The following is a 15,207-nucleotide window of genomic DNA, read 5'->3' as shown; positions in this document are numbered from 1 at the left end:
ACAGAGTCCAGCAAATGGACTTTTCATAAAGACCACTGAATTACTAATTGGAATAATTCCTATGACTGAGAAAAAAAAATTCTAAAAACTGATCTGCTCTTTTCTGAGAGCAGGTCATAAAGAGTCAAATACTTTAGACTTTTAACTCTCCTTGTAACAATATACAAAAAAACAAAAGTTGGAACCAACTGCTTTGCCCATTACGAACTCTAACAGAGTTGCCTCAGGGAGGGGGGCAACAGCCAGAACTAAAACACAGATATGTATCATATGAAATTATAATTACATTTGCTCTGCATAGCCCTAGAAGACACAACTAGGACCAATAAGTGGAAGATTCTGAATAGCAACAAGGAAAGAAGTTTCCCATCAGAGCTGTCTAAACGGTGAAAACCTACAGAGTAGATGAGATATAGAGCTGTAGCCCTAGTGGTTATCACCATTATTAACAACTACTGTGTTTTTATTTACACCACTCCTTTCTACTTAAGTACTGAAAAGGATTTTCTCAAACAGTATCTAAGGCTCACTTCCTGCTAGGTGAATGCAATGGTGTCACAGAGGGGAAAAGAAAAACTTAACAAACTACAGTAACTTGAAAGGCTTGGGAACTGAAAGAATCTGAATCACTCCTGAACATCACAAGCATGTAGGTTACTAGGTAGAATTTAAACAAATTTTACTAATTTTTCCTATATATTTTAAGAACCCAAAGAAGTTCTCTTTCGGGCTACTACTTTGCTCATTAGCACCGTATACATAATTGCTATGAAACTGTTATGTGTCAGAGGTATTTTTAATCTAACTAAAGACAACTAAGTTGAATTATTTTTTCCATCTTACAAACAGGAGAATGGAAGCAGAAAAAGTAAACTTATTTTCTCAAGATAAAAACAGTGAGGACAAAAACATTGGGAACAAAATTCCCATCAGTTCCACTGGATACTACCCCTCCAATACAGAGGTCCAAAATATAGTTTCAATGAAATGCTTAGTGTGTTTCTAAGTGGCAAACCAGGGTCTTCCAAATAAGACAGTTCAAGCACAAAAAAAGGTAAGTACAGATTCAGATTCACCAGGTCAGGCAGTAGGCAGTGAAGCCCTCTTATATGCAACTCCAATTGGCAGAGAACAATAATGAATGCAAGAGACATGGACACAAAAAATCCACTCCCCCCCATCCCCAGATGAAATGGAAAGGGGTGCACACATGCAGGATCTGCATGCAATTAGAGCTACATAGTAGTGGCCTTTGCTATAGATCCAAGTGTGTGTGTATTTACCTCAAATCCTTGCACATGGACAGATCACAGAACAATCAAGGATTACTTCCCACTAAAAGTTTTTTTCAACAGGACCCCATTGTAGGTGTATACCCCAAAGGGTATCTCTTGCTCTAAACAAATAATTTTTTTTCCAGTCACTATCCTTGGAATCTAATCACATTGCTACTGGGCACTAGTTTAAAGAAGGCACAACTCAGTACCCATTAGCTCTTAGAGAAAAGCCTTCCCAACCTCTCCAATTTCTTCTAATGGCAGCATTTTAGCTGCCACGTAGTTTACTCCAAGGACACAGATCTTCTTTTGCACCTTTCCGAAACAAAATTATTTGGATTTCCCTCCCTCCCCACAAAAAAAAAATCCTTCCAGCAGCATTCGACCGAAGTATAAAGCAACCTGGTTGGCTTCCATGCATCCGATGGCCTCTTCCAAGAGTGAAAACTCCACGCAGACATAGCCATAGTCGTAACCTGGGGACAGCATTTAAATACAGACGGGAGTCATGTTAGTGCCTTGCAAAAGACAAAAGACTCACAAATTCCCCATTTTCTGACCCCTTCAGTCATTAACCCTCCTAGTGTCCTTTCCACTCCTCCCCAATAAAGATTCTAATCCCACAACAGTAAACGGCATTGAGGAAAAATCTGGATGTTTCTCAATTCAAATTTCAAGCCAGATTGGCTTTGCTATCTATTAAATATAAAGTTCCTTTGCCCTCCCCTTAAGAATAACAACCTGCTCAGAGTGCCTTAGAATGGGTAATCCCACAAAGATCAGTTCAGACAGGAAACAGCAACATTTAAGAACAGGTTGAGTGCCCTGGAAAAAAGAAAGTCAGCAGGAGGCAAGTATCTGGAAAAAACTGACTCTGTGAAGAAGAGGGATCATCCCAAAGAAAACCTGGCAGGGTCACACATACTTCCCAGAGAAAGACCACCTTTGCAGAGAACAAAAGTATAGAGATATAATAGGGCAGCTATGTCTTTTTCCTAATGACTCAGGAGATTTCTGCTTGGCAAAGGCCACTTCAGCCCTCTTTTGTATAATTTTTTCTAAGTCCAATGTCATTCACATACACAAAGGAAAAAGAAGTGGGCTTGTGAGATTAGTTGGTGTGCTAGTTTTCAAAACGTGAAATCTATGTAAGAAGTACAGAACACATTTGTAGCCATTCCTGCCCACTCAAACAAGCAAGGTGTTATTTACAAGATAGAGGAAAGTATCTATTCTCTCAAACTCTCAAACTCTTAACTTGTTTTAGATTTTCCATGCCACTGGCAAATTATTCCAACAGCTAACATTTATAAGACATTTTTGAGATACAAAGTACTTCACATTTTACATTCATAATCCCATTTTATCTTTATAATAAACCCTGTGAACTAAGTAATTCAAGTATTACCTCCATTTTACAGATAGAAAAATTGATGTTCTGAGGAGCAGGAAACAACATGTGATTATATAAGCTCTGTGGAAGGGTATCATATTTGCAAACTGATCATGATTTCCATGCTTCCCGGACTACTGCAAAGGATGGGGACAATGTGAAGCTAGATGTAATATTATACAAGTGGAACACAAGGCAGAAAGGAGGTAATTTAGGTAAGAACGAAGCTCCAAGAAAAGAGAAATGTTATGGTAACTAATGACAATTTGGGGACAAAATGTTAATGTAGTAGGAGTTTGACAACACTGAGTCAAGATACCGGTGGCTAAAACAACTAGGACAAACTAACTGAAAACAGAAAAAATAAAGTTGAAGCAGGGGACAGTGACAAAAACAGAGTAGGAGAATATAAGGGGAAAGAAGCTACGTCAAGATCACTAGTTCTCATCTCAAAAGCATGAGCAACTGAAATTAAGGCACAGCCTTCAGTGGAGACAGTATATGTGTCTGTGCCGTGCATGTGTACATACACATACTGTGTGCATGTGTGCATGTGTACAATGGTGCCTGAAGCAGGAGGTCAGCAGTTTATTTGTCTGAGATGAATGCATTATCTTCCTATTAGAACTAAAAAATTCCTAAGGGAGCAATAGTCAGTTCTGGATCAGTCATGTTTGAGTCATCACATTAGCTGTAAAAAAAAAAAAAAGTCTTGATATTAGAACTTAGGAGTGCTGCAGGTTTACTAAGAAATGTCCAAGGGGTACAAACTCAAAGGACTAGAGTACTTTTTCTATCTCTAAAGAATTAATGACCAATATAAGGAAATAAAGGCTTCTAGAAATCTCAATATTATCCCTATAATAAGAAATAGATTTTATGTCCCACAAAAGGAACCTTTTAGCCACCAACTGCACTCGAATCCTGGATCATGGGACTTGGAGCTAAAAGGGTCCTTACAAGCCATCAAGTACACCTTCTTAATTTAACAGATGAGGAAATTGAGGCCCAAAAAATTTAAGAGTTTTTTTGCCCAAGGTCACAAAGCTAGCTAACTGACAGAGCCAATATTTGAAGCAAGGTTCTACGACACCAAATTCAGAATTCTTTCTACCAATCCACTGGAGAAAAATAAAATTCAGGGTGCCCTCAGAATATTTTATACTTGTACTTCAAAGATGGAACTACATCTGCCACTAAACCCTTTCTAAATCAAACCCAATGCACCAGTAAGGAAATACTTTTGGTAGTTTAATAATTAAAAAGGGCTTTAAATTCCTCTAAAGAAAAGCAGGTAGAGTGGTAAAAGTAATTTAGTCCTCCCCACCAGCAAATACCTATTACAAATGTCTCAAATATATGTTAGCAATCACAAACAGTTGGCTATTTAACAGGGAGCTTCGATCTCATTCATGCTTTTGCTACATGCCTACACAGAATGTCCCAAAGACAAGTAAACACAAAGGCAGTTATACCGATCTAAAACCACAATATGAAACCGACAAGGAATTTATGAGCACAAGTTGCAAAAACCCAGAACTTACAGATTCCAAGAAGGAAGGAGAAAGTTGGGGCCAGGAGAAGGGCTATTATGTAAGGCTCTCAGAGGGCCACAAAACATTCAAATTACACTAGGGGCCAACAAAATCACCGAGAAGTGAAAAATTGCAAGTTGTGTTCAAAGCATCTGAGGATACTCTGTTACCTCTACGCATCTATTACTGCTCAAAGAAAAGTGTATCAACCCCGTATTATACCACATTCCTAACTATGGGAGATTATGACAAGGTTCTAGCATGTCTGATGCTAAATGAAATGTTTGAAGAAAAAAAGGTATTTTGACAACTATTCTTCCACCCCATACTATCACTGGGCTGTAGCTTTTATGTGAGCAAATTAGTTAGCAGCAGCCTCTCTCTAGTGACAGAAATTATAGATTTCCACCTGTATACTGGTTGCTGATCTGAATTATCCTAAAAGTCTAGAACTAAAAAGGATTTAGCTGTCATAGAAATCAGGAAGCACAAGTAGAAAGTTATCATACAACTATTCAGCGCCCCAGAGATCACTCTGAAGAAGGAAAAAACATGGCATGGACTGAGATTTGGGGACTTGTTAAGTATTCAATATAAAGTATTCAATATAACTAAATGAAACTAAATTGAAAACATCAAAAGGTTGATTTTAGAATTTGATTAACAAATACAAGCCCTTTCTGTCTTATTCTTTTTTCTCTGGGGTAGAAATGAGGACATTGCTAAGATAATGTACTGAATCAGATGTGAAAGAAATCATCTCGTACTATATATGTGGCACACAAAGAAGACAGGAAGATGAATGTTAAGGCAACTCACAAACTGAGATAACTGGGATACTAAAACATTCTGGCGGGCTGGTACTCCTTGGTACTTATTTGTAAAGCTGAAATAACGGACACATGATTCCAGTCACCTCACTTCAGTTGTGCTCACTGATATAGGAATGGCTTCATGCACGTCTTTAGGCTGCTCACAAGAAAAGGTGAAAACAGGGAAGAAGTAGAAAAATGTGTCAAAACAAATTAGAGTTCTAGCTCTTCCCTACCTCCACTTACCACCTGTTCTCTTCTTCTCAGGAAGAGTATTTGTGGTGAATGATGCAGGTGCTTTAAGGGGATATACGAGGTAAAGAAACCTAAAAACACTTTACGTACATCCAAAACACACAACCATTCAACTGCCACCATTGTGGAATTCTCAGAAAAGCCATAGTAGTACTTGTTGCTTATGACAATGACAGTAAGCAAATCCTTGGATTTTTCAAACAAGTGGTACTTAATAATAAAGTCTTTCTTTTGTCTTCTAGTCCAATCCCCTTCCAAATTCATGAATCCTCTCTTCAATATCACCCCCAAATGTTCCTATAGCATTGTTTATCTAATATAGACCCACTGCATTAACTTCACACAATAATCTGGTAAAACCCAGATTCTAACATAGAATGCAAATATTAAACACTTGCAGATTCTTGAGAAGCCTGTGTCCTTCTTAAAAGACAAGACACAATGGCACAATAAGAGATGGGAAAATGGACATTCAAATAAAATTCAAATAAAAATATTGGAGTTAGTTTGACGGACTTCAGAGAATTTGGTTACTTGATCAGCACCAAATAAAGTTACCCTAGAAATAATTCAATTCAATTAAAAAAGCATTTATATTAAAAAAAAAAGCATCTATGATTTGGATCTTTAATGGGCTTCTGTATTATATAAGAAAAAAAGAGCATGCATACTCTCTTTTCTAACTACTTTTTCAGGTGGCATAAACAAGAGGGTTTTTCAAGTGCCTAAATACTCTAAAGTGCTATGAATATTTTTAAAAATAACACAAATAGCAATTGACTCAAAAGACTCTCAACTATTTAACTTTCATTCTGCTTATTCCCAAAAGTGAGTATCACTTCTCAGCTATAGAAAAGGTTTCTCATAAATTTTAGGAGTTAAAAAAAAGTAAAGTATTCCCTTTAAGTCAGGGATTTTAGGCATAAACAAAGCAGAATTTACCAGACCACCAGAATTTCTACCAACGGGATCAAGGATGCCACAACAAACTCAGGAATGTTAGCAATTCCTTCTGATCTGTTAAATAATTTTACTGGGTGCAGCTATTATAGCCTTCATTGCAATACTCACCTGCAGAATGGGAGATTTTCCAATTTCAATAACAAACATGAAATCCATCACTTTGACAACACCATTTAAGCAAATCTGTGACATTTTACAAGCACTTTCAATTCTATTTCCTGTCAACTATATAAAAGGTTTGTTGACTTAAAATAAAAAACTGATGGAAGGGCATTCACAGGCCACTTGTTACTATGTTTGAAAATTGTACATGATACTATGTATCTAGTTCTTCAATAGCACAAACTGGTTATGAAATGAAGTGCAAAATATCATGTACTGCTACACAAAGACTGTTCCCTAGGATCATTTCAATTTGTCAGTGGGTCTGCTTTACAAAAGATGGCATTCATATGATTACTGTCAATAGTATGCAATATTTATCACACAATCTATATGCAAAACAATGGACTGGACTCTGAAAGATTTATCAATGAATAAAATCCTATCCCTGTCTCAAGAAGATCAATCTAGTAGAAGAAATGACAGGTACTCAAATAACTATGATACAAGATAGAATATAATCAGTACCAAATGAGTTAATACAAATTACAATATATGAAAAAAAAAACCTTTTCACTCTCAGCTCAGAAAAGGGTGGGATCACTTCTAGCTGGGAGTAGGCAAAAAGAAAAGTTCACAGAGGCAATGAAACTGAGCTTGCTGTCTTCCATTAAGTCAGTATGAAACTAGCATAAATAACATGAAAAGAAATCACTGCCTTTGGCCCATGACATTTCGTACCACAGTATCCTTAGCCACTAAAAACATATAATCAAGATTAACTTAGTTCAGGATCGACAAAATGGTCCTTTTGTCATTTGTGCCAAAATGATACCATTAACATCCTAACATACATTTGTTCACCACCAATCTGGCTCACCAGGCAAAATCACTGTCCAACAGTGACCCACATCTTTTGTCAATTCTTCCTTCTAACACACAATAGATAAATTATCACTTCATTTACTCATTTTTAGCATACTGCTGTTTCTCCTCTCACATACACCGCGCAATGAGTTATAGTAAATTTGCTATTAAGTAATCCATTAAGTTTATCACATACAAGATCCAAGTCTATCCCTGCTTAAGTCTAGCCAGTCAAAAAGCCCAGTAGGGGCAACAGCATCAATGCACAGAGAAATGTCTGCCTATAATTCTAAATATAACATTTGCTGTTCCAGTGAGCCAAATAAGCAATTTCAATAACTCAGTAGTAGAAAAGTTGGGAAATGGGTATTTTAAAAAGAGGTACTTCAATATTTTAGGAGACCCTGTAATCTTTTCAATGAGGATACTCCTTCCATTGGTGCAGATTATAACCCACATAAGCCTTCTAATCCTATGCAATTCTTACTCATATTCTTCCATAGTTCTTCCTCAGGTGAGCTACTCAATGTATTAGAGACCTTCCTGAAGGTTTTGTTACTTTTTATGGGTACCAATGAAACAGTTTATTTGGCTGTCATTCCCTGTTCTCATTACATGACCAGCCCTCCTTCTTTTCTGAAGCTGTATTTCCTTATACTACTTAGGTCATCAATGACACAGGTTAACATCTATTTATGCCCATCATACATCTTTTCACTACCTTTTGACTCACCCACAACTTTGATTCCTTGAGGAAAATGGTGTTCCCAAGACATGGAATAATACAGCTTCAGCAGGAGATTATTTGTGTTTTTAAAAACAGAGTATGCATAAGTGAACATCTCAAGATTATTTAAAAAAAAATCACTGCAATTTACCAGATGAAATCTAGCCTAGTCTATTACTCCAAGTCTGGGCACAATTCATCATTCCTCTACAGTAACTGTGCAATAGCACATATTCACCAAACTGGACATCCAACTGCATGCCTGGATAGTAGGCATTTTTCACCCACTTAGTTTTCCTATATGGATTACTAAGCCAACTTCCTGACTTTTAAAGACATGAGGAGACCCTACAATGTTCTGGGATGGGATGCAATCAGCATATCCTCCCAATAAATATATACATGTGGAGATATATAGCTAGATATACATATACACGAAGACATGTTAGTAAATCAGTACTTTACTTTCTTTGAACAGAATATAGGTAACAACTTGAAGAGCAAACACAACATTCTTAACAAGATCAGAAAAATTAAAACCTATATATCAAATATTACTTTTTACTAGATCATTTTTAGAAGCTGCATTAATTAATCCAAGATACATTTTCTTTTACATTTTCCCTTAATGACCAGAATGTTTGTTAGTTTTGTATGAATATGTAAACTCTGGAAATTGCCTACCATTTTCCACACAAAACAACACAAACACAGAAGGTAACAGAACAACTTTACAACCAAATAACACACAGCTGCACCGCAGCAAGCTAGAGCAAGGTCTCAACTAGATGTAGGGATTTCATTAGTCCAGGTAGTAACAAAGAATCTAGATAAGATTTAGTTCAGAGACTTAGAAGCATAAAAAAAAAAGAAATTTAAAAATTCAAATTTCAACTGCTATATTACCATGAAAATCTAAACCCAAGCTTATGAAACATATTAATATTCGTTCTGCTCCTCCAATCACCAATTCTTAGCCATTTGATACATTAAAAACATACTACCACCATCCCTCAATAATCCCCCATTTTTTGTGGTTTAGAAATGCAATCCTATAATTAATCACCAGCCTTCAGTCCAGATCAGACTTACAGAGCCTTAGAGTAGGAAGGAGAATTATTATAAAGCTTTCTACTAATACCCCTAAATGTACCTTTAGCACTAATATTAAACCCATCACTGATTTTTGCTAGACTCAAATTCACCAGAGGCATTAAAATTACAGCGTACTAACAAGAGAACATTATTTGCTTTCTAATCACTTTATGAAACTACAAAATATATTGGAATAAAAAAATCAACCAGACTTTTGTTTTCCAGAATGTATGCTCCCCAGCATGAAAACAGTGTCGGGCATCATGCTATAAGCAGGTGGAGAGGTGGGGAGGAGGAAGGTATCTCAGGAGAAACCAATAATGTACAGTAAAGAACTTCTAAGTTCTCCAAATGGAGAGACATTAGGCTACTTCTCATATCTGGCTGTTAATATGCTGAGTCAGTTCAAATAACTGTTTAAATTACTCAATACTTGTTACTTAAAGAACAATTTCTTTCTGAGGAACACAAAATATTCCAAAATTGCTTCATTAATTATTTTAAAATCCTATGAAGATAAAAATACCTCCAGGGCTAAGGAACCTGAGGCCTTGAAGCCGCATGTGGCCTTCTAGGTCCTTGGGTATGGCTTTTTGACTGAGTCCAAGTTTTACAGAACAAATCCTTTTAAAAAGGTGATTTGTTCTATGAAGTTTGGATTCAATCAAAGGGCCACACTTGAGGTCCACATGAGCCCTCAAAGCTGCAGGTTCTCCACCCCTGAATTAGATTAAAAAGGCATTAAGTAATACCACATATGGAGGAGAAACTTGCCTAAGACAGAGAGCGGAACAAATGTCCTAAATCATCGATCTGGTCATGATTAAACAAAGTGGATCTTTAAGTGGAGTCAGACAATCCTCTTGCTACCCATCTATATTTTAGAGACTGGCATTATTTCATTGTTTTAAGTATACCTAGAGAGTTAATTAGACAAATGAGCACTCTTTCATATGGCCCTAAGAGTTAGGTGACTGCATTATTCTTTATTCCTTTATTCCACCTTCTAACAGAGAACTTATCCTTTCAGTTTCTACTTCACTCAAGCTCATGTATTTCCAAGCGGATTTACTATTTGCTGATCTTTCTTCTTCCGGAAGGCTGTTGCCTTTCAGGTCAGGCTTGTTTGGGCTTTTAACACTGTTTGTATCTTTAAAAAAATTCTTTCCCTCTTGCTGGCTGGTCAGTTAAGGATCACTGCAGGGTGTGTATGTTGATTATCCACAGTTAATTTAAAGTTATGTTTTGGAAGCCTATTTATGATTTTAGTCATACGAAGGTTAATTTGTTTACTCAATAAAATTTATTAAACATCTATTTTGTGTTGCACACTGAGGAAGATAACTTAGATAAGAACAACTCTCTGTCTTGATGTAGCTCAAAATCTAATAGGGGATAAGACAAAAGCTCAGGTAACTATAATAAAAATCACACACTAAGTATATTAAAGAACTACAAAACAAATTGTTACTGAAGTCCTGGGGAACTTGGGAAGAGACATAGACCAGGCAGGACTTCCTGGAGAAGATACCATTTTGAGCCGGGCTTTAAAATTTAAAAGGGAATTCAACAGGTAAAGACAAGAAAGATAGTTGTTACATTAATTTTGTGTATGTGTGTGAGAGAGATCACTCCATACCACTTCCCACCAATGAACTCCATAAAACATTTGCCTTTAGTGAAGAGACTTTCATGAAATCATTAGCAAATATCTAAATCATTTCTTATGAAGAAAAACAGACTGTTAAGATTGGAGGTGGTTCTGTTGCTTATTACACTAAAAATAAAGACACAAAAGAATAAATCACAAGTTTACAAGGTTCCAAGTTACAACTTTATTAAGAACAAAATCCTACAATAACATTATAGCTATATAATATCTGGAATGAATCGAGCCTAAGAATCATCAACAAAATGACCCTCCCACAAAGGCATTGGTGCAGAACATAACATCATATACACTTGTGCTGATAGCCAATGAATATCCATAGCCCTCATAAATAGAAATGCTAAATAATATATCTTTACATGAAGTGATGAATTAATTTATTAGGAGGCTTATCTTCAGTCATTTAGAAAAGTCACTTAATTACATACAAAAGAAATACAAATGCTTTGTTTTACATTCTGAATGTGAGGGGGTGGGAAAATGCTGGCGAAAAGAGTGAGCACAGCTCTTGGGTAAAGTTGCAGAAGGCAGGAAAGAGCCCGTTATAATAACAACTATAACAACAAAACCCTGTAAACATCTTTTAGGAATGGTCTCTGCTTGTTCTCTTTTGAAAACTTACACAAACATTATTCTTCCTTTTGGGTTAAAGCAGTGAAGCAAATGGTCCCCAAATCTGGAGCCAAGACACAGGTTTAATAACGGAAGCCCTACCTTCTCAATATCTGTCCCACACAAAGGAAGACAGTACAAAAGGAGTCCCTCTAATCTCAAGGAGGCACCAGAATCCCCACTGTAGCCTTATTAAAATTGGAAGACTTGTCCAAAAGCAAATGACTTGTTCAGCAGGAGGGACAAGAAAGAATTAGAGATAAAGCTACAAAGCAAGGATTAATTCCACCTAAAAAAGGGAGAGGAACTCAGCAAAGCAATAGAAGTGAGTTATAAACAAGCTTCAATTGCTTCCCGCAGATTGGCATTAAAAATGCCTTCCCCAATCGCAGACAGATGAACTCCATCTTGGCTAAATAGCTCTGGGGAAGAATAGACGATTTGATCATGTCTCAACACAGAAATCCCAAAGAGGCTACAAAACTTAGAAAGTTCTTTGATCAGTGCCTTCCTGGCTTTATCAACTGCCCCAGGTTTCTGGGCCCCTGGCCATATCCTCCTGGGAAGTAAAGCTGACCATATAATCTTTGCTTTAGGAAAGGTGCTACGTAATTTTATCAAATCATTTTTCATGGTGATTATTAGGCCTAACTTAGTCTGCTGGACTAAGTAAGTCATTTTCCCCTAAGTGAATTATTATCACATTTGGCGAAATCCCCTGCTGTATCACTGACTGGATGAGGGGCAATAACTGGTCCCATAGCATCTCTCTTGTACCAAGCCAGGAGACCCGAGCTCTGCTGGAAGCTATCCCTAATTGTGTTCCATACGGCTGGCACCATACCCTTTTCTCAGGCAAAACTACAGTGTGGCCACATACCCAAACTTCAGGGGGATGAACCTGTAGGTACTGATTCTCTTCTGAAATAGAAAACAAAAAAATTAATTTAATATGCTGATATCCATCAAAAATTCCCACCACCCACTCAATAACTTAAAAGATGACCTTTTGCAAGGTCTTATAAAAATATGAATGCCCAAAATATCAGAGGGCTCTGGCAGCAGCCAAGAGCTGACAGAAACAGCATCTTTGGGCATCATGAATTCAAACCCCTAATGGGTAAATAAAGTAGGGAAACATGGAAGTTTCTTAAGATATTAAAAAGCTCCTCAGAGCATGTACAACATCCTCTATTTCCTTTAGGAATGTGATGGTGGATACAGAGGTTAAAAAGGGGGAAATTGCGCAAACCCCATATACACCCAAATGTACTCAACTGAAATGCATGGGCCCTCTCATCCTCCCACACAAAATTAAACATCCCTGCCACCTCTGATACACTATTACTTTGGTCTGAATCTAAGTCGCCTCACTAGCTTTGGAAGAAAAAAATATACATAGGTAAACACTGAAAAATAATACTGATTGTGGACTGTATTCATTTTATGATGAAAAAATGTGACCTATATTCCAACAAATACAGTATATTTTAAAAATGAATTTCCCTTTACAGAGGGGTATATTAATTTTAATTTTTTTATCTCAGCCTTAAAGAACATAATTGGGTGATTTTAGATTTACCATGCTGTATTCCCTAAAATATCTAGCCTACTTACTGCTCTGTGTTAGAAATGTCACTAAGGTCACTGTCCTTGAACAAAATCCTTGTGTAACCTACTAATCAGAACTTACCAAGATGGCAGTTCTCCTGAACCAAAAAAAAAAAAAAAAAGATCCTGACATTGTGATATGGCATTGTTACTTTGTTCAAATTATTACAAAGTTTCTTAGGGCCCTAAAACAATGTATTTTGTAGCTAATGTTTAGAGTCTGAATGGGACTCCACTTTTAAAGCCTGGAGAGCTCCAACTCAGATCTAGCATGCAGGGGGAACTCAAGATTAGCCCATGATGATATAAATATAACCTACCACCACCACCATCAATCCTTGCTGACTGAGATACAGAATTTCAATGTAAGGTGACCTCCACAGCAACAAAGATGTTTTAAGGCAACAGAAGGGGATTTAGCAAATTAAAGAACCTATCAGCTCCCACGATATAGAAGTAGGGTTCACCTTATGTAAGGCTACCCAAATGAACGCACACTGTTCTTGAAATGTTAAAACCAAATCCTGAATTTCAGGCTTCTAAAGAAATTATTTTGGCCCTTTTTTTTAAAACTTAGCAACAAAACCTAGCCTTATTAGCAAACATCTCACCCATGTGGGCAAGTACTCTCTACTGTTCCACCTTTCCTCATTTCCTGACAAAACTTGATGCTCTCAGGGTACACTAAACCTTCATGTCTCACTATCACTTTAAGTCTGCAGTGATCTCAAATGAACAGTATCCAATGCCCATTTGTTTCGGGGTTTTTTTTTTTTCCATTCTAACAAATAGCCAATCTACCCTAAAGATGCTCTAAAAACAGTCTAAACCTGACACAAGCTAAGTGAGAGATTTTTCTTCAAAGCCCTTCACTTCATCAAGCTTTCTTCTAATCCTAGTATTTACACCAAATTCACCTCTCAAATGATAGCACCCATTTGCAAGGAGGGTCAGTACCCCAAATACACTCTCAAAGCTCCCCCTCCATTTAGACTTCCTACAGTGAAAAACTTGAAAAAGAATAACAAAAACGAAAACAAAACAAAAAAAAAAGCCGATGATCCCCATGTACGCTTAAAGTAAGTTTGCAGAGAATCAAAATTCTCCTTCTGCTACCACTATCTCCACCCCAGGCTCACCTGATCCCTCCAGCTCCGCTTCATGGGATTCCTCTCTGGGCGTGCCGCTCTCCACTCAGCCACAGCGTCCATCCTCTGCCTCCTCAAGGGTCACCCAGCCCTGGAAGAATGCCTCCTGGCTTCCCAAATACACTTGTGGTTTAAGCTGGCATAACCTCTACCAGCCACCTCTCCTCGGAGCTCATTTCTAAACAGCTTACCCAACCATAAGTATGAAACCCAGACTCTTGGTTGAAAATAGCTTTCTCCAGTTTCAAAGTAACAGCAAGTAAATTTTTTTTTCCAATTAGGCTATACCTGGTTCTCCTATATAACTCTAAAACCGTTTACCTACATGAATTTGCAAACATGAAGAGGAAGAAATTTTTATTTAGTTTTCCATAAAGATCAATGTATTCTCCAATTATGTTCCTATCCACAGCATAAACCATCCAAGTTTTGTTAATATCTCACGTCGATTCTCTGGGTTCACAACATATCTATCACTAAATATAAAGGTAAATAATTCTGATAGAACTTAAGGAATGAATGACTATGTATTATTCAGGTACATGTTAGCGTTCTCAACATGATGAAAATAAACCTACCCAAGCTACTTGGAAGTATGAAAGCTGGATCAGTAGGAAATCTTAGCAGCCAAAAAAAGTGAGGCTTGAGTCATCTGACTTCACATTACATTTAATGTAGTCCAGTCAAGAATAAAATAACAATGCTGCCTATCACACGTGAATGTTCAAAGTCCTATGGAAGGTTTTCATTCATAGGCACAATGGATAGATAGCCTAAAAGTCTGACCAGTATGTCATTCACCACTATTATCTGAGGTCAGGCAAAACACTTTATAATCATCAAAAGGAAAAGATTTAAGCTACTTTTCCTATCCACAGGAAATTTTCCATGGACCCATCTTAGTAGCTCTCAAATTGGGTAAAACTAATCCATGAAATTATTCTGTGGGGTACATGGACATTTCAGTTTCACATGTCTTATTAGCAAAAGCCAGAAGTCCTCAATATCTTCACTTTGACCTCTTTAAATGAAGGAGACAACTCAGAACATTTATACGCTCACCTCATTTAAAAACATCACCAAGAAAGCTACAATGATACTGTTTGCATTCACAAATTTAAAGAAACTTAGGAAACTTGGA

General features: G+C 37.0%; 1 protein-coding gene across 4 annotated transcripts in view; it reads right to left on the bottom strand.

Annotated features, from left to right (window-relative positions):
- The window catches only part of RBM6 (RNA binding motif protein 6), a 102,144-nt gene that overhangs the window by 56,447 nt on the left and 30,490 nt on the right, over positions 1-15,207 (bottom strand). For all 4 annotated transcript variants that reach the window (XM_036737715.1, XM_036737717.1, XM_036737714.1 and 1 more), the window contains exon 6: positions 1,680-1,753. In XM_036737715.1, coding sequence (XP_036593610.1) covers positions 1,680-1,753 — 74 coding nt within the window. The remainder of the gene's footprint in view (positions 1-1,679; positions 1,754-15,207) is intronic.

Source organism: Trichosurus vulpecula, chromosome 9, assembly GCF_011100635.1.
Source record: "Trichosurus vulpecula isolate mTriVul1 chromosome 9, mTriVul1.pri, whole genome shotgun sequence".
NCBI lineage: Eukaryota > Metazoa > Chordata > Mammalia > Diprotodontia > Phalangeridae > Trichosurus > Trichosurus vulpecula.
This window is presented reverse-complemented; position numbering and strand designations above follow the sequence as displayed.